This window comes from Belonocnema kinseyi, chromosome 9 (genome assembly GCF_010883055.1).
Source record: "Belonocnema kinseyi isolate 2016_QV_RU_SX_M_011 chromosome 9, B_treatae_v1, whole genome shotgun sequence".
NCBI lineage: Eukaryota > Metazoa > Arthropoda > Insecta > Hymenoptera > Cynipidae > Belonocnema > Belonocnema kinseyi.
Genome location: NC_046665.1, coordinates 103,614,102 through 103,640,896, shown reverse-complemented (window position 1 = coordinate 103,640,896; position 26,795 = coordinate 103,614,102). Strand labels below are relative to the sequence as shown.

General features: G+C 26.1%; 1 protein-coding gene across 3 annotated transcripts in view; it reads left to right on the top strand.

Annotated features, from left to right (window-relative positions):
- Window positions 1–26,795, top strand: part of LOC117179602 (intracellular protein transport protein USO1-like) — a 56,454-nt gene that overhangs the window by 9,200 nt on the left and 20,459 nt on the right. Inside the window, exons 1-4 of one of the 3 annotated variants that reach the window (XM_033371580.1) lie at window positions 2,416–2,727; window positions 10,582–11,109; window positions 20,135–20,579; window positions 26,268–26,425. In XM_033371580.1, the coding sequence (XP_033227471.1) occupies window positions 10,620–11,109; window positions 20,135–20,579; window positions 26,268–26,425 (1,093 nt within the window). In that variant the 5' untranslated portion in view covers window positions 2,416–2,727; window positions 10,582–10,619. Of the gene's footprint in view, window positions 1–2,415; window positions 2,728–2,978; window positions 3,165–10,581; window positions 11,110–20,134; window positions 20,580–26,267; window positions 26,426–26,795 lie in introns of those variants that run through there. The other 2 variants (XM_033371582.1, XM_033371581.1) reach the window with 2 other exon arrangements.

Sequence of the window (26,795 nt, the reverse complement as noted above, 5' to 3'; positions counted from 1 at the left end):
AACTATTTGGTTGCACATTCGTTCTTAATGGTTTAGAAGTGTTTTGTTTAAAAAAAATGTATTTTTGGATTAAAATTATTTTTCAACGAAAAATTTAAATACTCTATGTTTAATTAAAAATTTAACTTCTTTAGTTGAAAATTCAACTATTTGATTAACAAATCATTCATTCATTTTTATGGTTAAAAATTAGTGTAGTTTGTTGAAAATTCTTTTTTTGTTGTTGAAAATTAGTTATGTAATGTAAAATTTAATTCCTCTATGTCTGGTTGACAATTTATCTTTTTCAGGTGTAAATTCAACTATTTGATTAAAAATTCATGCATTCTATTGCAAATTTATCTTTTGTGGCAGAACACTAATCTTCTTGATAAAAAAAAATTTCGTCTTTTGTGATAAATTATTAATCTGCTAGGTGAAAAATTGATCCTTTTCGTTGAGAGTTAATTTCTTTGGTTGAAAATTGAACTATTTGTTTGAAAATTTTTTTTTAATGTTCAAAATTCAAATATTTTATTGAAAATCATTATATTTTAAAAATTAGTTTTTTAAATATGAATTGAACTATTCTATGCCTGGTTGAACATTTATTTTTCGAATTTAAAAATTCAACTATTTAGTCCAAATTTCGTCTTTTGTGGTAAAATGTTAATCTTCTATGTGAAAATTTGATCTTTTTGTTTGAGAATTAATTTGTTTGGTTGGAAATTGAACTATTCGGTTGAATTTTTGTAATTGTGGTTGAATATTTATGATTAAAAATTTAAACATTTTGTTAAAAGAAATTAATTAGTTATTTAACAGAATATTTTAATGCTCTATTTTTGCTTAAAAATGTATCTTCTTAAGTTGAAAATTCAACGATTTGGGTAAAAATTTATGCGTTTTGTTGAAAATTCATTTTTTATGGTTAAAATGAATTTTTTAACTGTGAATCTAATTATTCCATTTCGGATCGAAAATTCATCTTTTATAGTTGAAAATTCATCTTTTTTGATAAAAAAAATCAATCTTCTTGGTTAAAAATTCATTTCTGGTTAGAAATTTTTCATTTTTTCTTGAAAAATCTTTTTTTCATGGAAAATTCAATTATTTTGTTCAACGTTCGTGTTTACGGATTTTAAGTACGAAATTCGCTTTTTTGGATTGAAAATTCAACTATTTGAAAAAATTCAACTTTTTTGGTAGAAAAGTCACATTGCATTGTTTAAAGTTTTACTATTTGATTAAAAATCTATGCATTTTGTTAAAAATTTGTATTTTCTGGTATAAAATTCGCCTATTTGTTTGAAAAATCAACTATTTTGTACAAAATGTACACGTTTTGTTGAGAATTATTCTTTTTTGGTAGAAATTTCTTTTTCTGTGATGCAATTAATCTGTTTTAGTGGAAAATTTAATTGATTTGTAGAAAATTCGTATTTTCGCATCAGAAATTCAATAATTTCTTAAAAAATTTAACTATTTTGTTAAAAATTCAACTTTTTGGTAGAAAATTATTCTTATTGTTTGAAAATTGATCTTTTTGGTCCAACATTGATTTCTTGGTTGAAAATTTAACCTGAAAGAAAAATGTGTAGCGCTATAAAGTTTGGGATTTTCCTAATTAGTATTTTGGAACAACCCTGGTTTTTAAATAAGGCGCCTAAAGTCAAATTATTTTAAGGGTGGGGGAAACGAGACTAATTAGAGGTTTAAGGGCGTTGAGAAGTCGTTCTCAACCTTTTAAGGCTAGATAAAGATTGATAAAATAGAGTATTTTTATTTTGGAAAAAGACTTCCAAAGATTCTGAATTATATTTATAAATTTTTTCTTCAGTTTTTTCCTTGTAAGAAAAAACTTTTGAATTTTTATGAGTCTCGTAGTCAACTACGGAACTCAAGAACCTACCAAGTTTATTACTGCTTGATTCAAAACCTATTTAATCTCGTAAAGAATAGAAGATTTCGATACTCAACTAAAGAGATGATTAACACACCTGTATTGATAATTGCTATTTTCGTTAGTTGAAAATCAAGTTTTCTTATCTTAAACAAACAATATAAATAATAAATATCTGTTCAAACTAGGTTCAAACTCTCTACTAAATTCCACCAATCATAGAGCATACGAGTGATTTTGATAATATTTGAAAAATGTCAATATCAAAAACAAAATTGATCATTTTACAAAAAATATGCCATACACATTAATGAAGATATAATTTCTCTCTTTGAAGGAAACAAAGAGATTTCAGAAAATAGGTTAGAAAGAAGTGAGGGAGGTTAGAATCCCCCTCTCATTTTTACAAATTCTTTCATAAAAAGGCACTCTATTGTCGATAACTTTCCATATTTTATTCAAGTTTTGGGTTTTTTTGGTCGTCTCCGCCCTCCCGCGCGTTTTGTGACGTCACAAGTCTGTGTTACATATGGCGTCCGAACCGACGCCATCTAACGTCTGGCATTCCTGGATTTTCGTGCGGTGCGGTGGAGCCACGGCATTCTGTTGTGCGAGGCATTTTGTCGTTCTAATTAGTGTTTTTCGGCTGCTCAAGTGGATTTTTCATACGAAATCGCGATGTTGCAGTCGCATCGTGTCGGATGGTGGTAGGAAGAAAGTGATTTGTGCGCGGGGATAGTTAGTGGGAAGATGAGTTAACCGTGGTGTGTGAAAGCAGCGGTCAACCTCCGAGCTGAGATCATTGCGAGAAAAGTGCATACACCAGTCAACTTGCCCGGCGTGAGGTAACTTTTCACACCTTCAGAATTTCAGTGAGCAAATTCCCAACCTGGACTTTATCCAGCGGCCGATCATCCACCCTGGATAAAAGTCGATTCGTGTTTATGTTTACTCCCCTAATTACCTCCCCCACCTCTATTCCCGGCCCTTCTCTTGCTTCTTGATATTACTCGGACGCTTCAGTACAGTTTAGAGAGACATGTGTTGCAAACAATTTTAATTATATTTTATAACCTAGAGGGCGAAATTGGATTTATGTTCGATTGTGTGTAGTTGCGGGGTTCGCGCTCGGCACGGGTTTTCGATTCTTTCGGGAATCACCAGTTTTTATCACGAGAGCCATTCGTCTTTACTGTGATTCATAACCTGCCGTCTTCCCCTCCTGGGAATCGAATTTCGGTTTAATTCATGAATTCGCAAGCCCTGCCTGCTGGTTATTTGGGTAAAGATTTTTTTTTCGCTACAGGGACTGCTCCGAAATTTTGTGATGTAAAGAGATGTTAACGTTATTTATTCTTTTTTTTTTTTTGGTGATTGAGTGCAATTGAAATCCGGATTGAGTTATAGATTTTTTTGAGAGAATGCTCCAAAATTGGTTTCTATGCCAACTTCCTCCGTGAAAATATTGTTAGTGACTTGCAAAGAAGGCATTTTGCACCACTATTATAACTAAATTAGGCGTTAAGAAATGGTATTTTCTTTTATTTGAAAACTTTTTATCCGTAGAGTTTGAATCAAGGTTGTTTGTTGATTAAATTTGTTTTTGTTTGAACAGAGTGCGCCGAAAAATAAATTCTAAAAAATAGAAGACTTTTGGCACACCAATTGTGTTTATTTAGCTGTTACGAATTGGTCTGAAAGAAAATGAAAAAGAAGGTTTTATTATGCAAGACAAATAAATCAATTTGAGAGAAATATAGCTTCATTTAAATTTTAATTTCAAGACTTGTAAAAGTTCCGATACGACTTTCAATGTACATTTTTTCAAGGCTACAAAAGAAAATATCCAAGGTTATTAAACTAATGTTACTAGGCGCAAGGCTGAATTAAGAAAAAGGTAAAAAATATTGTTTAAAAACCTATTTTAAATATTTGAACTAATTTATTGTAGAAAAATGAATCTGATAAATTTGGTAAATTCCTTATTTGTTACGCATTGCCTTCTACTGATATCAGTTTAGGAAGTAACGTGGCGTCACGTGACAGAATGTATTTATAAAAGTTTTAAATACTTTAAAAAAAAATGGATATAGGTAATAAATTTCAATGCCGCTCGTTGAGTGAGGTTTACATTATGAAACTGATACCATTATCTCTAGCTTATTTACCTTATTTAAACTTTAATGTTCGCTCTTTTTATTGCTATTTTTCTCAACTAACTGCCTTCCAAATATCTTATTTCGTCAGTATTTAGTTTTAATTTAATTATATTCCAGACTTCCAGATATCGAAATGAGAGATATTTCAACTTGAATATTCTTTACCATTTTATTTTTGGATGATAAATTTTCTTTAGTGTAAAATTTCTTGGTTGAAAATTAAATTATTCTAATTAAAAATTCATGTTTTTGGTTAAACATGCACATTTTTGGTTTACAATTCAAAGATTCCAGTTGAAGATTTATTATTTTAGTTGAAAAATGATCACTTTGTTTAGAAATTTAACTATTTTTTTACAAATTAGATTTTTTTGTTGAACATTTTTTAGTCACTGGATGTAACTATTCTAATTGAATATTGCGTCATTCTTGTTAAAAAGTTCATTTCTTTGGTTGAACATTTCTTTTTTTAACTCAAAATTTAACTAGACAATTTTTGGTTGAAAGATTAATCATTTATTTGTTGGGTGATTAATTATTTTAGTTGAAAAATCATCTATTTGGTTGACAGTTTAACTATTTTGTTGGGAATCTGTCTTTTTTAGTTGTAAGTTCTTCTTTTTTTGTAGAAAAATAATCTTTATTTGAAATTTCCACTTTTTTTGGGTAAAAATTAACTCTTTTCTTTAAAATGTAGGAATTATTATCAATTGTTTTATTAAAATATCAGTTATTACATTTTTCGTTAAGAGTTCATCTTTTTGTTAAAAATTCACCTTTTTGGTTCGATTAAAAATTTTTTTTGTTCGAAATTTAGTTATTTTGTAGAAATATTGATTATTACATTTTTCGCTTTGAGAATTCGTTTTGTTGATTATTCAGCTGCTTTAAAAATTTCGTCTTTGACTTAAAAATTTAATTCGGTTGTTGAAAATTTAAGTATATCGTTAAAAAAATATTTTTTGTTAAAAAATTCAACTGTTTTATTGAACATTCGTCTATTTGGAAAGAAAATTCGTACTTTTAGATTGAAAATTCATATTAAAAAAAAATTCAATTATCTCCTGAGAATTTCAATTCCTTTGTAAAAATTCCGTTTGCGTTTTGGTTAAAAATGAATTTTTGAAATTAAACATGTAACTTTTGCATTTTTGATTGAAATATTTGGACGGAAAATTCGTACATTTGGATTGAAAATTTCTATTCAAAACAAATTTTAACTGTCTTCTAAGAACTTTAATGACTTGGTTAAAAATAATTTTTTTTTTGGTTAAAAATTGGTCTTTTTTTATTTGAAAATTCGTATTTTTTGTTTAAAAAGAATTTTTTTGTTTTGAAATTTCCACTTTTTTGGTTAAAAACTAACTTTGTTGTGTATAATTCAATTCGTTTGTTGTAAATGCAAGTATTTTTCATAAATATATTCTACCATTTTGGTTAAAAATTAAGATTGCTATTCAAAATTTTCCTTTTCGGGTATAAAATTTAAATATTTTACAGAAAAACATTTGATTTTTTTTCTTGTTGAGAATTGATTATTTTGTTAAAAATATGTTTTTTTTATGGTAAAAAGGTAATTTTTTGACTTTTCTATTCCTAGTTGAAAAATCATCTATTTGGTTGAAAGTTGAACTATTTTTTTGAAAATCAATCTTTTTTAATTGTAAGTTCTTCTTTTTTGGTAGAAAAATAATCTTGGTTTGAAATTTCCACTTTTTTGGGTAAAAATGAACTTTTTTCTTGAAAATTTAGGAATTATTATCAATTATTTTATTCTATCTCGACTGGAAAATCTTAATTTGTTGAAAATATGCCTTTCTTGTCGAAAATTTCATCCCTTTGATTAAAAATTTCACTATTTTGTTACAAAACTCAAGTATGTATTTAAAAAATCAGTTATTATATTTTTCCTTAAGAGTTCATCTTTTTGTTAAAAATTCACCTTTTTGGTTCAAATTAATATTTTTGTTGTTGAAAATTTAGTTATATGGTAGAAATATTGATTATTACATTTTCAAAAAATAAAGGTTTTTTAGCCATGAAAGAAAAAAATATTTTGTTTAAATTGTTGAAACCTCTAACAAAAGACGAATTTTCTGTACAGAAATTTAATACAAAAAAGATTTTGTATCGACTTTTCAACGTTAAAATGATTTTTAAATAACAAGTGAATTTCCTACAATAATACTTGAATTTTCAATCCGAAGAGACGAATTTTCAACAAAACAGCTGAATTTTCCACCTAAAAAGATTATTTTTTAATAAAATTGTTGAATTTTTAACCAAAAAGTTGAACTTTTATCTAAGAAAGATACAGTTTCTAATAAAGTAGATGCATTTTTTAAATAAAAACACAAATTGTAAACAATAAAAAAAGTTGAATTTTCATCCAAAAAAAGGTTTTGATTTGACTTTTCAACATAAAAGTATGAGTTTTCAATAAGCAGTGAATTTTCTAAAAAGATACTTGAATTTGCAAAAAAACTGGGTTTTCAAAAAAAAAAAAAAGATGCTTTTCGATCAAAATTTTTGAATTTTCAACCAAACAGTTGCATTTTATTCAAGATAGATAAAATTTCCAGAAAAATAGATTAATTTTTTAATTAAAAAGACAATTTTTCAAGATAACACTCGAATTCTCATCCAAAAAAGATTTTAGTTGATTTTTCAACACCAAAATATTAATTTTAAACAAGTTAATTTTCCCAAAAATAGATGAATTAAAAACAATTAAAAAAACAGTTGAATATTTTTCCCTGTCCATTAATAATCAAAGGCCAGAATTTTTTATTTATCAATAGTTATTTGGAGTTCTAGTTTTAGCTGTCTCTGTAGAGAGAGAGAGGTTATAATTCTTATTTTATCCTGATGGTCCCTGCCTCATTTTATGATTTTTAAACTATTGTTTTTAATCAAATCCACCCAAATAGATATTACAAAAATCCTTTGTAGAATAAAATGAGGCCTTAATCATTAGGATTAAATAAGAATGGTAACTTTTTCCTACAATAGAAAGGGAAAACTGATCCTGTAAAAAACTAGTGTTAAATAAACAATTTTAACCAGAATTTTTTTTTCTGGAATGTGGTAAGAAGCCTGCGTCAAGAGTCACAGAAATTAATAATTGATCAATTTTTTTTCAATTTTATCAATCATTTCAAAGATAGGCAACTTTTGAGATTGATTGTACGTAGCATACATCCTTAAACTTGTAATATTTTTAACATGGAATCTTTTATGAATGAAATAAAACAATTTCAAATTAAAATTTAAGGGTCGTCGGTCAAAATCTGTTAACTGAAGTTTTTTTCGATTTTTTTTTTTGTATTTTTTTCGTACATGGTTTATATGCTTTCGATATCCCGCAAACGAAATGGCAAAATTCCTTTAAATTTTTTTAAATGGATTTTTAAAAATCGCGTTTTGGTATCTACAGCATGGGCCTGCGGAACAATTTTCCTTCGCCGTGTAAAATTTCTGAAAGGTCAGTTAACAGGTTTAGACCGCGGGCTCTTCAATTGAAAAAGTGCAAATGTGTTCTGCTTGACATTTTTTGAAAGTTATAGAAATTCTCTGACTTTTAGAAGATTTTTTCCGAATTTCTGATTTCCCTAAATGTTTGAAAATTGCTATTAGCTAGGTTCGTTTATTAATCAGCAGGTTTCTTTGGTGCGTAAAGATAAATTCATAATAAATTTCTGTACAATTAATGCAAGTTATTGTATATTATCCAAAAAGGCGCATTTTAAAAAAAATAAGATTTTTCCCTCAAGAAAGAAATAAAAATGTTACCTAAATTGTTGCACCTTAAAGTCAAAAGACAAATTTTCTCTGCAAAAATTGAATTTTAAAACAAAAAATGTGATTTTTCAGTAAAAAATAATTTTCCACGAAAGTGACACATTTTTACCCAATAAAAATGAACTAAAAAAAAGATAAATCTAGAAAAGAATTTTAAAAAATAGTAATTTAAAACAAAGTAGTTGAATACTCAAGCAAAGAAGAATTATTTTTAACCAAAAAGTGGCGATATTCATTAAAAAAGGTCTTGTACAGAAGATGAATTTTTAAATCAAAAAGATAAGTTCAAACAAAATAGTCGAATTTTCTGTTAAGAAAGATTTCGGTTGACTTTTGACAATCAAAATATGAATTTTCAACCAAAAAATAAGTTTCTAGAACAAGAATTAAATTTCCAATCCAAAAACGGGCATTTTTTCAACCAAAAAGGATGAGTTTTTACCAAAATCGCTGAAATTTCGACCAAATAGTTGCATTTTTATCCAAGAAAGATAAAAAGTTGTACTACAACAAAGACAAGAGTATTTTTAAAGATGCACTTTCATAAAAAAAAATCAGTTCATTTTTCAACATCAATCTATAAATTTTAAAGAAAAGTAAATGTTCGACGAAATAGTTAAATTCACAACAAAACAGTTGGTTGTTCAACCAAAAAGTATGATTTTTTTAACACAATAGTTTAATTTTCAATCAAATGGTCGAATATTTATTTAAGAAAGATGAAATTACTCTTAACAAATATGGATTTTTAATTTCAACAAAATTTGTTGTAAGATATTGGAATTTTCATTCGGAAAGAATTTTTATTTCTTTTTTCAATTCCAAATATTACATTTAATCAAGTAATTTTTCAACGAAATAATTAAATTTTCAACATAAGAGTAGAACTTTTAATCAAAAAGTATGGTTTTTCAAAAAAGTTGTTGGATTTTTATCCGAGAAAGATGTAATTTCTGCTAAAGCAGGTGATTTTTTTTAAATCAAAAAGACAATCTTAAAAAAAAAAGAGTTAAATTTTCTAACGAGCAGTTGCATTTTTGTTTAAGAAAAATGAATTTTCTTCTGAACTGGTGAATTAAAAAAAAAACTTTTAAAAAATTGGAAAATTTTCATCCAAAGAAAATTCCTATTCATTTTTAAATGACCAAAATATGAATTTTAAACAATAAGTTAATTTTCTGCTAAATAGTCGAATTTTTACCAAAAAGTATGAATTTTTAACAAGATTCTTATATTTTCAGCCAAACAGTTGTATTTTTGTGTGAGTAAAATAAAATTTCTACTAAAACAGGTGAATTGGCAAATCAAAAAGATAAATTTTTAAATAAATAGTTAAATTTTCATCCAAAAATATTTCAACTTTCAACGAAAAAGTTGCATTTTTATCTGAGTGAGACGCAATATTTTTACTAAAAAAGATACATTTTTAAATCAAAAACCCAAATTTTCAGAAAAAATAGTCTTCATCCAAGAAAGATTTCAGTTGATTAATCAGCAACAATATATGAATTTTAAACAAAAAGTTGATGTTTTACGAAAACGGATTTTCAAAAATTACGTACTTTAACCCCTTCGTTGGCATTGACGCATAATGCGTCAATCTTCTTTTTTTCTATTTAACTTACTCCGATCTTCTATTCAAGTCTTGTTCGGGGGTGGGGGGGGGACTGAATCCGGAGCCAAAATGCCAAAAATTCAAAATGGCGGATCCAATGTGGCGGATGAAAATACAAAAAACTGCACGATTTGGATAAATCTCAGTACTTACGGGTTTTTTGGACTCGCTTAATCCGAATTTGAAGTCAAAATTCAAAATGGCGGGTCCAATATGGTGGACCAAAATACAAAAAAAAAAGAGTTCAATTTAGAACAATCTCGGTACTCACGGGTTCTTGGGGTCGCTGAATCCGAATCTGAAGTAAAAAATTTTTATTGCGGACGAAAAAACAAAACAAAAAAACAGCTCGATTTGGATAAATCTTGGTACTTAAAAATTGGAAAATTCAAAATAGACTAAACCATACAAAGTAGATCCTAGTGTTGGCTTCGTAGAATTTACTAAACGCGAGTAGTAGGCAATCCCCAAAATCCGTAAGTGCCAAGATTGATCGAAATTGAGCCTTTTTTGTATTTTTATTCACCATATTGGATCCGCCATTTTAAATTTTCGAATTTTGACTTCCGTTTCAGGTTCAACGATCCCAAAAACCCGTAAGTACCAATATTAATCTAGATCAAGCCGTTTTTTGTATTTTCGTCCGCCATATTGGATCCGCGATTTTGAATTTTAAATTCAGATTCAGCGACCCCAAAAACCACAGGATACAATTTTTTAGGATAAAAAACATTCCTGCCATTTTGGGTACTTTTTGTCGATTTCTCTCTGCCAACGAAGGGGTTAAGTATGGTCCTTCTATAATTTAAGTACGGTCCCTACCCGGAGAGAAATTTCAGGAGATTAATTCACGGCACTGCTCCTTGATTTTATCACACTTTGGCACGAGAAACAAGATCTCGGAACCCTTGGCTTTAAAGCACAGGTCTCCAAAGTATCAGACATTAGACCGTGCTCCTTTGCTCTCAAATCTCGAATTCCATGCTTTTAGATCATAGAGTCCGAGACTTTGAAGCACGTAAAAATTGTAGCACTAAAATTACGCGATTCCGTGAATTAATCTCTTGAAATTTTTCTCCGTGTAAAATAACGTGGATTAAATTGGGTGTTTCTCTATTGTTTAGAGTTTAAGAGTTGGTGACAATTGATTGAGAAGGGGGGCATGAGTGCATCTGCAATAAAGTCATCAATGCCAGGAGTAGGTGCATCCCCGTCGTCCGCAGGCCACTCGATGTTGCCGATGAACATGATGGCCCAGAAGGTAGTTCCAGGATCAGAGTCCGGCAGTGGAATGAAGCCCTTGACCAGTAGTGGTCTGAGTTACGTCACGCTGCAGCCAGCGAACCACCCCCAGCAGCCACTCAGTCTCGTGCAAGATCATAGAGCTCCTGTCTATCAGCCACCTCCCACCACCTACTCCACCAATAATGCCGAGAAGGAAGCCGAACCCGAAAAGGTCATTGCCAATGGCGTCGAGCCGACAAAATCCGAAACTCAACAGGATCAGGTAATCCCAAAGCCGAGCGAATCGAGCAGAAATAATAATTTGAGTCCGGAAACTCCCGGCCAGGAGTCGTCGCAGTCTCAGGAGAAGAAGCAGTCAGGAGCGCAGTCCGAACCAGGAGCTCAGGCTGCTAAATCCGAGGCACCAGGTTAGTGTCTTTCGACCTTTCTTTGCTTTAAGAATTTAATGAGCAATTTATAAGCATTTTCAGGGTGGTCGCTGAACCGGAAATTTTTACTAATTTTCAGAAGAAAAATCTGTTCAGCTGTTTTAAAAATAATTAATTGAATTGGTCTCTTTTTTTCAATTATGATATTATTCCGTTTAAAATGCGTTATTCAAAAATATTTTACTTTAGAAACTCTTCATTCTGGATTTTTATTTTTAGGCGTACATTTTTCATTTAAAACAGTTTTTGAATTTCGTTTGTAAAGACTTAACAAACTAAAAATTAGTAGCGTTTGAAATCGAAAATTTAGGATAAAAACCCTTTTTTGTTGATCATATATGAATATGAATAATTTTGAAAATGATAATAATTAATTTTTAACCCTCAAACGGTACACTCCGACCGAACGTAGATAAACAGTACACTGGTGCGAATTTTTTTTTTCAATGTTAACATTAAATATTTAATATATTGAATATATAATAAACAACTAGCATATGTCACGCATATTTAACGTATATATTTAATATATATGGGGATAATCCGCTGCAGCTGTGTTTGCGTAAATGCCAACAAAATGAAAAAACTTCGGGTGCGAATTCGCACCAGTGTACCGCTTGAGGGTTACAATTAATCCGTACTTTAAATATTAAAAACTGAAGAATGATTTATCTGATAAAACTTTTCTAAATTCGTTCAAAGCTTAAGAACCTCCAGATTGTTACTGTTTCAATTCAAAAGTCATTAAAAAAATGAAAAGATTCCATTGAAACTTTATAAACTATTTTGAACTTAATTATAATAATATATTCGCAATTTAAAGGCTTTAATTAAATTTAAAATATTGTTTCGTTCTAAAGTATTCACTTATTAATCCATTTAATTTAAAAAAATTAATTAAGAAAAAAGAATGATTATTTAATATTTAACAATATATATAGAAGAAAAATCTTTCCACGTTCGATTTCAACCGTTTTTAAATAATTAGTTGACTTTTGTTTTTCAATTATGCCATTATTTAGCTTACAATACGTAATTCAGAATTTTTTTTACTCCAAAAATTTTCCATTAAAAATGTTTATTTTTAACCTGACATTTTTAATTTCAAGAATTTTTAAATGCTTTCATAAAGACTAGAACAAATAAAAAATAAAACCCTTTGATGTTGAAATTTTGGATACAAAACATTTTCATTTAATAAGGAAATAAAAAAAAATTTTAATTTATCTGTACTTTAAGTGATAAAAAGTGAACAAAAACGATGTTAAAATAGTTCAAAATTTTCACATTTTAACGTTAAAACTTAAACGGTTTCAATTTGAAAGTCTTAATCATTAACCAACCTAAAAGTGTGACTGAAAGTTTATAAACTATTTTCAACTTAAAAATAGCTTCATAATAACATATTCTTAATTAAAGGATTTTATTACATTTAAAATATTGTTTCAGTCCAAAATATTCAATTTTTAACCCATTCAATTCGAAATTTTCAACTGAAAAAAAGAGATTAATTATTGATTATTCAGTAATATTTGAATTTTTATTTAAGACAAGTAAATTGATTAATTGAAAATTAATAAAATTGATTAATTTGTAAGTAAATTTTTTAAATTTTGATATACAATTTAGAAATTAACATTTTTAGAAAAAATTGACTAATTTTAAGAGATATTTAGGAGTTCAAAAAAATAAAAAAATTATCATGCAAATTTTAGAAAGTTTTCTTAAAATCTTCTAGAATATTTTTTGAAACTTTTGTTTAAATCTTTGAAAAGCTTTTTAAAGATTCTCTTAAAATAATTTTTCAAAATGACATTTTTTTAATTTTCCTAGGAATCTTGAGAAAATGTTCTAAAATTTGCTGGATTTTCTGAAAATTGTAGAAAAAAAATCAATTAATTTTGACCGATATTAAGAAGATCTGAAAAAATTTTCAAAATAATTTTAAATTTAAAACAACTCTTAGATTTCTCAAGATTTTGAAATAAAATTTTCAAGGTTTCCAAGGGTGTTTAAACTATTTAAAAAGAAAATAATTGAATTTCTAATTTAAGAAGTTTTCAGTTACAATTTTTTCCATTGTTCAATATTTGATGTTTCTAGCTTAAAATTCCTTAAAATTATATAATTTTGAAAATTTTAAAGTTCATTGATTGATTTTTTAATTTCAATTTTTAAAGTTCAAAATTTAACAGTGCCACTTTGAGTGCTTTCATTTGCACCTCAGTTTTTATTACCTCAAGTGGAAATTTTTTTAGCTTCAGTGTTCCATTTTTTAAATTTTATTGACCGTAAAAAATGTTTGCAAACCGGGAAAAAACCGGGAATTTATTTCATCGATAAAACGACCACCCTGTTTTTTGACAGTTCTGGAAATCTCTTAAAATCTCTTCAAATATTCCGGTAAAATAATTTTTTAAATGAAAAATCATTTTTAATTTTTCTAGGAATATTAAGAAAATGTTTTTATTCTTTTGGAGCCATTCACAATTCTTAAAAAGTTTCTCTAAATTTTTTGTTTGAAATCTGCTAAAATCTATAATTTGTTTTAAATTAGGTTGTCGGTATTTGAACCGAAATTTCGGTACGAATAATCGAATTTTTTCGGTACACACACTTCGCTTAAATTATTTAATATAATTTCAAGTTCTAAATTTTGAATCTTATTAAAACTTCTAAATATTTCTTCGAATTACTCTAATTTTCAACGAAATATTTGAATTTTTAAAGGAATTTTCAACCAAAAAGAGGAATTAGTCACCAAGAAGCTTAAATATTTTCTCATAAATTAAAAATTTCCATAAAATATAGGAATTTTGAACTAAATAGGCACGAGTTGAATTTTGATTTAAAACAATTAATTTTCCACTAGAAAACATAATTTTGAACAAAATAATTAAATTTTAAACAAAAAAAAAGGTTTGTCAACTGAAATGATGAATCTGATATTTCATATTTCAAACAAAAATAATGTTAATTTTATGCTAAAAATAGTTTAATTGAACTAAAAATTGAGAATTTGGACCCGACCCCCCCCCCCCTTTTTTTGTTTACAAGGTTGCAATTCATTACTTAAGAACGATAAGCAGAAATTCAAGACGTTGGAAATACAGACGACTTTGAAGCGATTCTTTTAGAACGTTTGATGATAGCAATTAAAAATGTTTCCTTAATGATTTATTTGTTAATTTTTTAGATTTGAAGGACATTGTCGAAAGCGACGATATCGCCAATGATTTTGCCCGAAAATAGGGAAATAAATTCTTTTAAATAAAATTAAAGTAGGTTACTAATGTATTCAATTCAAATTGAGACGATTTAAATTCCTAATATTTTAAGCAAATTATTGTATTTTCAAACAACGAGATGAATTTTCAAAGAAAATGATGAATCTTCAAAAAAAAGTAGTTGATGTTTCAAGTAAATAACATTTTTAATCGAAATCACGAGCAATTTAATTAAAGTGAAAAAGACCTTTTTTTTAATTTGAATTTTCAACAAAAAAGTTAGTTTTCAACCCAAAAATATACATTTTTACGCAAAAAATACACGTTTTGAACAACAAGATCCACGAAATTTTTAAATTTTCAACAACAAAAAAAGTTAATTTTCAGTTAACAGTTGAATTTTTTTACCAAAAACGATCTTTTGAAAAAATTGTTGAATTTTCAACAAAATATTTAAATTTAAAGAAAGAATAATTTGTAACAAAAAAAGATTAATTCTCAGCCAGAAATGTAATATTTCAACGAAAAAATGTTTTGTCAAAAATAAAAAATAAACAGTTGAATAAAAGAAAACGATTTTTTAGCAAAATAGGTACATTTTAAACCAACAATTTACAACGAAGAAAAAGTTAATTTTCAGGTAACGGTTGAATTTGATACCAAAAAAGGTCTTTTAAAAAATTGTAAAATTTTCAACAAAATATTTAAATTTTGAATTAAAAAAATGAAACTTTTGACGAAGAAAGATGAATTCTCAGTAACAAATGTAATTTTTAAACGAAAAAAGATTTTATTTAAAATAAACAGCAGTTGAATTCAACCAAAAGGACGATTTTTAAAACAAATTATTACCAAAAGGATGAATTTTCAACTGAAATTATGGATCTTCAGAACAAAACAAAAATCATTTGTAACAAAATAATTCAACTTCTAACCATTTTATTGAATTTTCAACTACAAAAAAAAATTCTTAACAAAAAATGTAATTGTTGATATTTCAACCGAAATGGATGTTAATTTTTAATTGAAAAAATTTTAGTCGTCCAAAAAAGGCGAGTTTTCTAGAAAATAATTTAATTTTCAACAAATTACATAGTTATTTATCAAGCTAATATTTAAATTTTTAATTAAATCATAAAATTGTCACCAGGGTTAATTATTTATTTAAAAAAACTTATTTTTAACCAAAAAAGATGAATTCTTAACCAAAAATGTAATAGTTTATATATTAACCAAAAAGGTTTTTTAATTTAAAAAAGCTTTACTTTTCAAAAAAAGACGAATTTTCAATAAAATAGTTTAATCCAAAACTAAAAATGATGCATTTTCTACAAGTTAATTTTATTTACAAACAAAGAAAAATTAATATTTAACCAAGTTGTTGAATTTTTAACAAAAAACTGTGCCAAAAAAGATTTTAATTTTTAGTTGAAAAAAGTTGTATTTATGTAAAAAAAGAGGAATTTGATACAGCATAATTAAATTCTCAATAAACTAGTTAATTTTCAATAATATATTTGAAATGTCAAGTAAACTTTAAAATTTCGAAGAATAATTCAATTTTTAAGGAATAAAAAAAACTTATTTTCAACCAAATTGAAAATTCTTGAAACAGAAAAATGAATTTTTAAAAAGCTAGTTCAATGTTTAATTTGAAATTAAATCAAATTGAATTTCTCAAAAAGGTGAATTTTCAACAAAGCAGATGATTTTTCAACTTAAAAGGATGAACTTAACAAAATTGTTGATTTTTCAAACAAATAATTACATTTTTAACCTAAAATAGTTTTATTTTCTTTTTGATTTTTAATAATTCGGTTCGCATTTAAGTGGAAAAGCGAGAAAGAGAGGAAAGACTGTGCGAAGCCTGCAATAAATAAATAGTAATTTTGATTCGTTTCTAGTATTTTTTAAATCAAATAGTTCTTGAATTGTTTTGGATAATTTTTATCAGTAGAAAGTATTGAAGCTATACAAAATTGTAACACAGTAATGGCTTGAAAAATTGGCAAAGAAAAGGCTCTACTGTTGGAGATTATTTTCATAACATTTAGGGAATTTTTAAAGATTCCGAGATATTTTTAATAGATTTATATCATTTGAAGCGATTTAAAGGGTTTCTGGATATTTTTAAAACTTCGAAGGCATTTTCAGGAGCTTTTAATTAGAAATATTTTAGGGAATTTTAAACGATTACAAGTAATTTTTTATTAATTTAATTAATTTAAAAGGATTTCAAGGCGTTTTAAATATTTTAGGATAGACTTTTGAATTGCGAAAGATATGGAACGATTTTACGATTTTAAAAACTTTCAATGTATTTTAATACATTTTGCAGGATTTTATGAAATATTATCATCAAATTTCGCGAGATTTTATCATACTTTAATGTATTTTAAAGAATTTATTCAAGATAAGTGAGGTATTTCATAGAGTTTCAAGGATTTGAAGTGTTTTTAACTTAGTTTTTTAATATTCACCCTGAATTCTGATTAATTTATTCTGAATTATTTTGAATTTAAAAAAATTTTAATTCACTTGAATCCTTATGAATTTACTTAATTCAATGGATTTTTTTACTTTTTACAAGTTTTTATTTTATTGTTCCTGAGAATTAATTGATCAAAGTATCTGAAATATTTTAGATATTTTTTTAATTCTTTAGAATTTTCAAGAGCTTAAAAAATGTCATGGGATTTCAAAATATTTTAAAGGTTTCTAAATATTTTAGACAATTTTAAAAAATAACATATTTAATTAATTTCGGTATTTTAATGGGATTTAAAAGGATTTTAAATATTAAGAGTACAATGTAAAAGATTTCCAGGCATTTTCAAAAGCATTAAAAAATCTTCAAGTCTTGTTAAAAGATAGCAGTGGATTTTGAATATTTTAGGAAATTCTAAACTATTTCCAGAAATTTTTGATATACTTCAATAGTGTTTAAGAGATTTTAAAGTTGGAAATGTTTTATGATGTTTTAAAAGATTCCAAGGAACTATCAAACGATTTTAACAATTTCTTATTAAATAATCCTGAATTCTTTTAAATTCTTTTTATTTTTTTTTAATTCGCCTAATTCTACTCAATTCAGTGGATTTAAAAAAAAAGTTTTTGTTTAATTACTCTTGAAGTCTTTAATGCTCACTTTAAATTCTTGTTTAATTTTTTACGAAATTCATTGCATTTTTTTAGTTTCCCTTAAATTCCTCTAAATACGCTCAAATTCTATTGAAATAAATGGATCTTTTTTTTATTAAAAAAAAAACTTTCCTATTCATTTTAATTCTTTTTAATTGTTTTTTAGTCATTAGTCAATTTTTTTGTTTAGAAATTAGTAGAGTTTCAAACATTTGAAGAAATTTGAAATAATTTTTTGAAATTTATCCTGAATTCTTATTAATTTACCTTTAATTCTTTCACCTTCTTTGAAAATATCTCGAATTTTTTAAATATCCGTCAATTTATTCTTCGAAATTTTCTCAATTCTACTTAATGAAATTGATTTTTTTGATAAGTTTTTACTTAATTGATCCTGAAGTATCTTAACCTCGTCTTGGATTTTTAGGCATTTTATCAATTTCTTTTGAACTCCCATGCATTTTTCTAAGTTCATTTCAAAGTTACTGATTTCAGTTTAGTTTTTTTCTGCATATTTTTAAATTGCTTTCAATTCATTTTAATTTTTTTTTAAGTCGGGATTTTATCATATTTCCGAGGATTTCAATGATTTTAAGTGATTTGAAATATTTTAGCGGATTTTAAAGAATTTATTAACGATAAGTGATGTATCTCGAAAAGTTTTTAGGATTTTAAGATATTTGATATTTTTTAGAATTCACCCTGAATTCTTATTAATTTATCTTTAATTCTTTTATTTATTTTTTAATTCATTTGAATTCTTCTAAATTTACTCTATTCTAGGTGATTCAATCGATTAAAATTTTTATAATTTAATTTAACATGACGATGAATTGACGAAATAATTAAAGGATGTAAAATATTTTAGTCTTTTTCCAAATTTCTTGTCATTTTTAAAATCTTGAAAAAAATGTAAAAGCATTTTAAATAATGGGTTATTTTAAAAGATTACAAAGAAGTTTTTAATGCTTTTCAATACTTTAATTGGATTTAAAAGTATTTGAAATATTTGAGGGTATTGTGAAATATTCCCAGGCATTTTTAAGAGTTTAAAAAAGAGATTTTCAAATGTTTGAATAATCTTAAGGGATTAAAAAAAATGTCATTTGGTTTGAAAGAGTTACCTAAAATTTCGGGAAATATGGAAGGATTTTACAGGACCAACAAGGTTATAGAATATTTTAATATATTCCAAGGGTTTTTATAAGATTTGAATGGATTTCAATTACTGTATGGGGTTATAAGAGCTTTTCACATGATCTTATAACATTTCAATAGATTTAAAAGAATTCATTCACATGAAGTGAGGGATTTTGTAGGGTTTCAAAGATCGCAAGAGATTTTGAAGTATTTTTTACAATTTATTTGGAATTCGCTCTAAATTCTGATTAATTTCTTCTTAATTTTTTTAAATCCTTCTAAATCCACTCATTTTTATCAAATTCAGTGGATTTTTAAAAAGTTTTTAATCCAATTCATTGAAATTTTGCATATTTTTGACTTGTTTGAATTCCTTGATTGTTTTTTTTTTAATTCACTCAGTTTAATTTTTTATGAATTTCATCGAATTCTTCCCGCTTCCCATAAATTTCCTCTAAATTCACTCAAATATGACTGAAATAAATGGATTAAAAATTTTTTTAAATGTATCGAATTAATATGAATTCTTTAAAATTTGACTTGAATTGTTTTGTATATATTAACCACTTTTTTCATAAGAAATTAGTAGGGTTTCAAAGACTTGAAGAGATGTGCAACTTATTTTTTGGAATTGACCCTGAATTCTCATTAATTTACCGGGAATTTACCCAAAATTTACTCAATTCGACTTAATTCATTCGATTTTTTGTTTATTTTTTAAAAGCCTTTATTTAATTGATCCTAGAGTTGTTTAACCTCACCTTTGAATTCTTATGGATTTTATCAAAGTCTTTCGAATTCCCTTGAATTTTTCGAAGTTTATTTTAAAGTTAGTTTAGTTTACTGAAGTCAATGAAGAATTGCCATTGTTTTGAATTCATTTGATTTAAACAAATTTAACTTGAAATTAAAGACAATTTAAACATAAAATAAAATCATGTATTCACTGCATTGTTGCTGCTTATCTTAAATTTCTCCAAATTATTTTCAATTTAACGGAAATGAAAAGAATTTTTTTTATTTGAAAAAATTGTTCAATTTATTTGAATTATTCTGAATTTATCCTGAATTTTTTACCCTTTGAGCGCCAAAAAAGTACCCTATGAAATTGACAAAAACAACCCTTTGGTCCCTATATGTTATTCCATAGAGACTGCGAGGCTTGCAATTATGTATAGAATAATCTATATTATAAAAATTCTGTTTAATATTGAAGTTTAAATTGTTTAGTTCGTGATTTTCCGGTTTTCTGATTTGAATTGTAAAGTATTTTTGAATATAAATACGGTAGTTGTATGAAAGGTTTGTTCAGCTTCTAATAAAATGAATTAGAGCACTAGAATTTCATCTAATCTTGTAATTTTTTTTACTTTTTCATATTTTATTATTATTTGGGAGTCCTGCCTTGAGCGCGAAAAAGGTACCTTATTAGCGTGCCAAAAAGTACCCTTTGGGCCTTCTCATAATAATATACTTTTCTATTGATTAAATTTCAGCTGCTAGCAGCACTCCGGTCCAAAGTAAACCCGACGAGAAGAAATTGTCCGTGAATAATGGATCTAAGGACACGGAAGCGGCGCCAGCCTCGTCGCCAAATAAATTAATAACGGCATCGCAAAAGGTTGACGAATCACCGAAGAGTGATGCCCCAAAAGCAAAAGCCCAGGCCACGGCGGCTAAGCCAGTTGCGGAAAGTGCCACAACTGTTTCGCCGAAATCGGAGGCCAAGGTGACCAGCTCGGCGAGGGCCACCAAGAGGAAACCGAAGGAGCCGAAGGACGTGAAGGGAGCAGCTGGCGGTGGCGGCCCGAAACCGAAGAGAAACCGCATCAAAACACAACCTTACCAGAGTCCACTTCCGGAAATTGCTATGATTGTCAAGACTCTGTCGAAACCTGTGTCTACCAAAGCTCCCGACGACAAGCTCATCGTTTTTTACAAGTGCGTTTTTCTCATTTTTAACCAATTTTTTTTTTTTTTTTTTTATTGTATCAAAGGGTGTTTACCCTGCCTGGAAAACATAGAAATATCTTGGGAATTTTTTCCGAGAGCGTGATTAATTTTTTATTATCATTAAATCAATGATTTTTTGTCATTTTCCAAAGTAGCTTTATATTACTGTATTGAACTATTTGGTTAAAAATCCATTTTCAGGGTGGCTACTGGACTGGAAAAACCGGGAGTTCGGTTTCAACAGTTTTTAAATAATTGGTTGAATTTTTATGTTTTTCAATTATGCTATTATCTGGCTTACAATGCGTAATTCCAAATTTTATTATATCAAAAATTTTCCATTTAAAATTGTTATTTTTAAACTTAGATTTTTAATTTAAAGAATTTTTAAAATGCTTTATTAAAGACTCGAACAAATAAAAAATAAAAGCGTTTGATGTTGAAAAATATGGATAAAAACAGTTTTACTATTAAATAAATACATTTTTTAAAATTTATCTGTACTTAAAGTAATAAAAAGTGAACAAAAACGATTTGACAAAACGATTTTAAACCAGTTAAACTGAATTCGCATTAAACAAATGTGAACGTGTGTAAAAATAACTTCATAATAATATATTCCTAATTTAAGGATTTTATTAAATTAAACATATTGTTTCAGTCTGAAATATTCAATTTTTAACCCATTCAATTTGAAATTTTTAATTTAAAAAAAAGATTAATTATTGAATATTTAGTAATATTTGGATTTTTATTTAAGACGAGTAAATTGAAACCCAATATTTAAAAGTAAAGAATCTTTAACTGAATTGTTTGACATAGAAAACCTGGAATCGTTAAAATTTCGGAAAATGCTTAATTTTTAAGTGAATTTTTTAAATTTTGAGGTATAATTTACAAATGAACATTTGTAGAAAAAATTTGAGTAACTTTAAGAGAAATTTAGGAGTTTTGAAAAGATAAAAAATTATCATGCAAATTTCAGAAAATTTTCTTAAAATCTTCTAGAATCTTTTTTGAAAATTTTGTTTAAATCTTCGAAAAACTTTTTAAATGTTCTCTTAAAATAATTTTTCAAAATGAAAAATTATTTTTATTTTCCTATGAATCTTAAGAAAATGTTTTTATTCTTTTGAAGCCTTTCACAATTCTTGAAAGGAATCTAATTAAGTTTGAATCTTTTCAAAATTTCTACATATCACTTAAAATTATTCAAATTTCGGATACAAACAATAAATGTTCAATTGTTATTTATACATCCAAATTGTAAATAAATTTTCTAAAATTTACAGGATTTTCTGAAAATTGTAGAAAAAATTCAATTAATTTTGACAGATATTTAGAAGTTCTTAAAAAATTTCCAAAAGAGATTTAATTTGAAACAACTTCTAGATTTCCCAAGATTTTGAAATAAAATTTTAAAGCATTCCAAGGATGTTTAAACTGTTTAATAAGAAAATAATTAATTTAAGAAGTTATCAGTTAAAAAATTTTCAATTTTTAAAAATTTATTGTTTCTAGCTTAAAATTCCTTAAAATTATATAATTTTGAAAATTTTAAAGTTCATTGATTGATTTTTTAATTTAGACCATTGAAAATGATAACGTAGATTTATATATATATATATATATATATTTTTATTGAAAAATGCTTGGTACCTTATATTTTAAATGCGTAAAATATTGAGCATTTGAATACTCAGTTTTTATTACCTTAAGTGAATTTTTTGTTAGCTTTAGCGTTATATTTTTTTAAATTTCATTGACCGTCAAATGGGTTTGCGAACCGGAAAAAAACGGGAATTTATTTCGTCGATTAAAACGGCCACCCTGTTTTTTAAAAAAATTCTAACTGATAATTCAACTATTCTGTTTTTTGTTAAAAATTGAAATGTTTTAGTTTAATATTCGTGCACTTTTTCGAAAAATCGTTATTTTCTGTTGAATTCCATTGTTTTTTATTATAAATTGAAATATTTTTTGGTTGAAATATCAACTAATACATTTTTTGTTCCGAATTTATATTATTTTGATGAAGATTTAATTATTTGGTTGAGAGTTACTCTTTTGTAAAAAATGAATGTTTCTATTGTTAAAGAATCATAATTTAATCGAAAGATTCATCTCCTTAGTTGAAAAATGAGCTATTTTATTGAAAATTCGTTTTTTCGTCAGTTGAAAACGATTTTTTTCACTTAAAGTTTAATTATTCCAGCTGAAGCTTTAACTATTTTGTTATGAATTTGTTTCCTTTTTGTTGAAATTTAATTTTTTTCACTCAAAATATAAATGCAATATTTGGTTGGAAAATTACCTTTTTCAGTTGAAAATTTTGACTTTTTTTGTATTAAAAAATCTTCTGGGTTGAAAGTCAGTCTACCCTACCGGGAAACCCCGGAATTTATTACAAATTAAAATTTTTTGGCCAAAATATCAACTCATGCATTTTTTCCTGACCATTATTTTTTAATGGAGATTTAATTATTTGGTTGAGAATTACTATTTGTTAACAATGTGTGTTTTTTTGTTGTTGTTAAAGATTCATCATTTAATTGAAAAAGTAGCTATTTTATTGAAAATTCGTTTTTTCGTTGGTTTAAAATTAATTTTTTTCACTGAAAATTTAACCACTCCCGTTGCAACTTTAACTATTACGTTGAGAATTTTTTTTTGATAAATTATCTTTTTCAGATGAAAATTTTAATTTTTTGGTTGTAGTTAATCTTCTGGGTTGAATATCAGTCTAGTCAATCTGGAAATGCCAGGGCATTTTTTGTTAAGTCAGGGAGTTTTTTCGAGAGCTTGCTTCACTTTTTTTTAATCGTTGAAACAATATTTTTTCATTTTTAAAAGTAGCAATATATTACTGTATTGAACTATTTGGTTGAAAATTCATTCTTGTTGTGGTTTGAAATGAATTTTTCTAACTTAGAATTCAACTATTCTGGTCTGGGTTAAAAATTGATCGGTTTTAGTTGAAAATTCAATTATTTTTTTTCTTTGAAAAGTCGATCTTTTTTGTTGAATTTCATTGTTTCTTATTATAAATTAAAATCTTTCTTTGGTTGAAATATCAACTAATAAATTTTTATTTTCGAATTCACCTTTTTTAAATAAAGATTTAATTATTTGGTTAAGAAGTTATTATTTTGTTAAAAATTTATCTTTTTGCTGTTAAAGATTCCTAATTTAATTGAAAAATTCATCTCCTTGGTTAAAAAATGAGCTGTCTTATCGAAAATTCGTTTTTCCGTTGCTTGAAAATGAATTTTTTTCACTGAAAAGTTACATATTCCAGTTGCAACTTTTTAACTATCATGTTGCGAATTTTTTTTTTTTTTTGTTCTTGAAAATTATTTTGTTTACTGTAAATATAATTGCATAATATTTGGTTGAAAAAATTATCTTTTTCAGTTGAAAATTGTGACTTTTTTGGTAGTAATTAATTTTTTGTGCGAAAAATTAATCTTTTTGTTGAAAATTTAATGATTCTAGATAAACGCTCATCATTTTAGGTGACGAATCATGTTTTTGATTTCAAATTCAACTTTTCTACCTGAAGATTCATAATTTTAGTTGAAAATTCGTCGCTTTGGTTGAAAGTGAATTTTTTATCTGAAAACTTAACTATTCAATTGTTGTTTAACAAATTAATCGTTTTTAATTTAAAATTCACGCATATTTAATATAAAATACGACTTCTTTGGTGAAAAATGAATCTTCTATTCCATTTTTAGTTCAAATTTGATCTTTTTTAGTTTAAAATTGAACAATTTGGTTGAATATTTGTCTTTGTATTTAATGATGCAAATATTTCGTTGAAAATTCATCTTTGTTGTAGAAAATTCATCTTTTGGCTTAATAATAAGCCTACTTGGTTCCAAATTAATTTATTTTCTCAAAAATTTATATGTTTGTTTAAAATAATCTGTTCCAGATGAAGGTTCATCATTTTAGTTCAAAATTCATTAGTTTGGTGGAAAATTCAACTATTTGGTTGAAAATTGGTATTTTTGAGTTAAAAAATCAATTTTTTTTTAATTCCTATAGAAATATTTTTTTTGTTGATAAATCGTCTTGTTAGAAAATTAATCTTTCTATTTGAAAACTAAACGTCATGCCTGGGAATTAATTTTTTGCTTGAAAACTCAAGTTTTACATTTTAATATTAATTATTCCAGTTGAAAGGTCACATTTTTGGTTGACAATAAAATAAAATTTGTTTTAGAAAGAAATCTGTTTTTTTTCTGTGTTGAAAATAATTTTTTTAATTGAAAATTTAACTTTTAAATTTAAAATTCATGTATATTTTATAAAATTCGGCTTCTTTGGTGAAAAATGAATCTTCTATTCCATTTTTGGTTGAGACTTGATCTTTTTTAGTTTAAAATTGAACAATTTGGTTGAAAATTTGTTTTTGTATTTAATGATGCAAATATTTCGTTGAAAATTCATCTTTGTTGTAGAAAATTCATCTTTTGGCTTAATAATAAGCCTACTTGGTTCCAAATTAATTTATTTTCTCAAAAATTTACATTTTTGTTTAAAATCAATCTGTTCCAGATGAAGATTCCTCATTTTAGTTTAAAATTCATTAGTTTGTTTCAAAATTCAACTACTTGGTTGAACATTGTTTTTTTTTTTTTAGTTCAAAAATCAACTTTTTTGTTACGAATTCTTATATTATTTTGAAAAATCGTCTTTCTTGTTGGAAAATTAGTTGCCTTGGCTAACAATTTATTTATTTTTTACTTAAAAATACGAGTATTGAAGTAAAATATTAATTATTCCAGTTGAAAGGTCACATTTTTGGTTGCAAATAAAATAAAATTTGTTTTAGAAATAATTCTGGTTTTTTTCTGTGTTGAAAATAATTTTTTTAACTGAAAATTTAACTTTTTAATTTAAAATTGATAAATTTTCTATAAAATTCTACTATTTGGTTGTAAATTTGTCTTTCTTATTTTCATGTTTCTTTATTCATATATTTTTTTGAAAAATCGTCTTTCTTGTTAGAAAATTAATCGTCTTATCTGAAAATTTACTAATTTTAATAAATATTATTATTATTATTTAAATATTTATTATTCTAATTGAAAGTTCATATTTTTGGTTGAAAATTAAATTAAATTTGTTTTAGAAATCAATCTGTTTTTTGTTTTTGTGTAGAAAATCAATATTTTTTAACTGAAAATTTAACTATTCCATTTGTGGTTGAAGTCTGATCTTTCTTAGTTCCAAATTTGACTATTTGTTTGAAAATTAATTTTTTTCAGTTGAAAATTCAACTTTTTGATTGAGAATTAACAAATTTTTTAGAAAACTCGTCTTTCGTTAAAAAAAATCATTTTGGTGGGAAATTAAACTACAAAAAAAAAAATTTGTTTGAATTATTATTCAAATTCATGGACTTTTAGAGACAAATTCAAAAAATGATTAATTATGTTTTCAGTATTATTTAATTTTTTAATAATGTCTTAATATTAATTGAATTCCTAGAAACGAAAAAAAACACATTATTTACAATAAACTCACAAAAAATTATGCCTATAAAAATTTGAGATACCAAAAAAAAAACCCTGAAATTGTCAGGGAATGTTTTTTCCAGGATTTGAGTAGAAAGCTTGTACTATGAGCACGAGGGGCTTTATTTATTTATTTTGTTTGTGATTTCAGAAACGAGTTTTTGGCAGTACGAAATACCGAGGGAAGTTTCTTCGTTTGCCAGGCTATGCAAAATATTTATAAGAGCAGCAGACGCATTCGCATTCGCTGGTTGTCCCAGGATAAGAATAACGGGGAAATATATTCGCCTGACTTCTATGATCACACAGGTGAGTTATTTGGGGCGATTTTAGGAGGCAGATAACCAAATTTTCAGGGTGGTCGCTGGACCAAGAATTTTTTGAGACCAGGAAAAAAAGTTTTTTTTTTTTTAAATAATTAGTTGAATTTTTATCTTATTTAATTATACTATATAATTCAGTTAACCATTCGCAATTCAAAAATCTTTTACCCAAACAATTTTCCATTTTTATTTTTAAGCTTATATTTTTAATTTAAAGATTCTTAAAATGCTGCTTTGAAGACATAAATAATTGGAAATTATAAGCTTTAGAGGTTGAACATTTTTGATTAAAAAAAAAAAATTATTTTACCATCTGCAAAAATAATTAATTTTTTTCTTGTGGATTCGTAATTTTT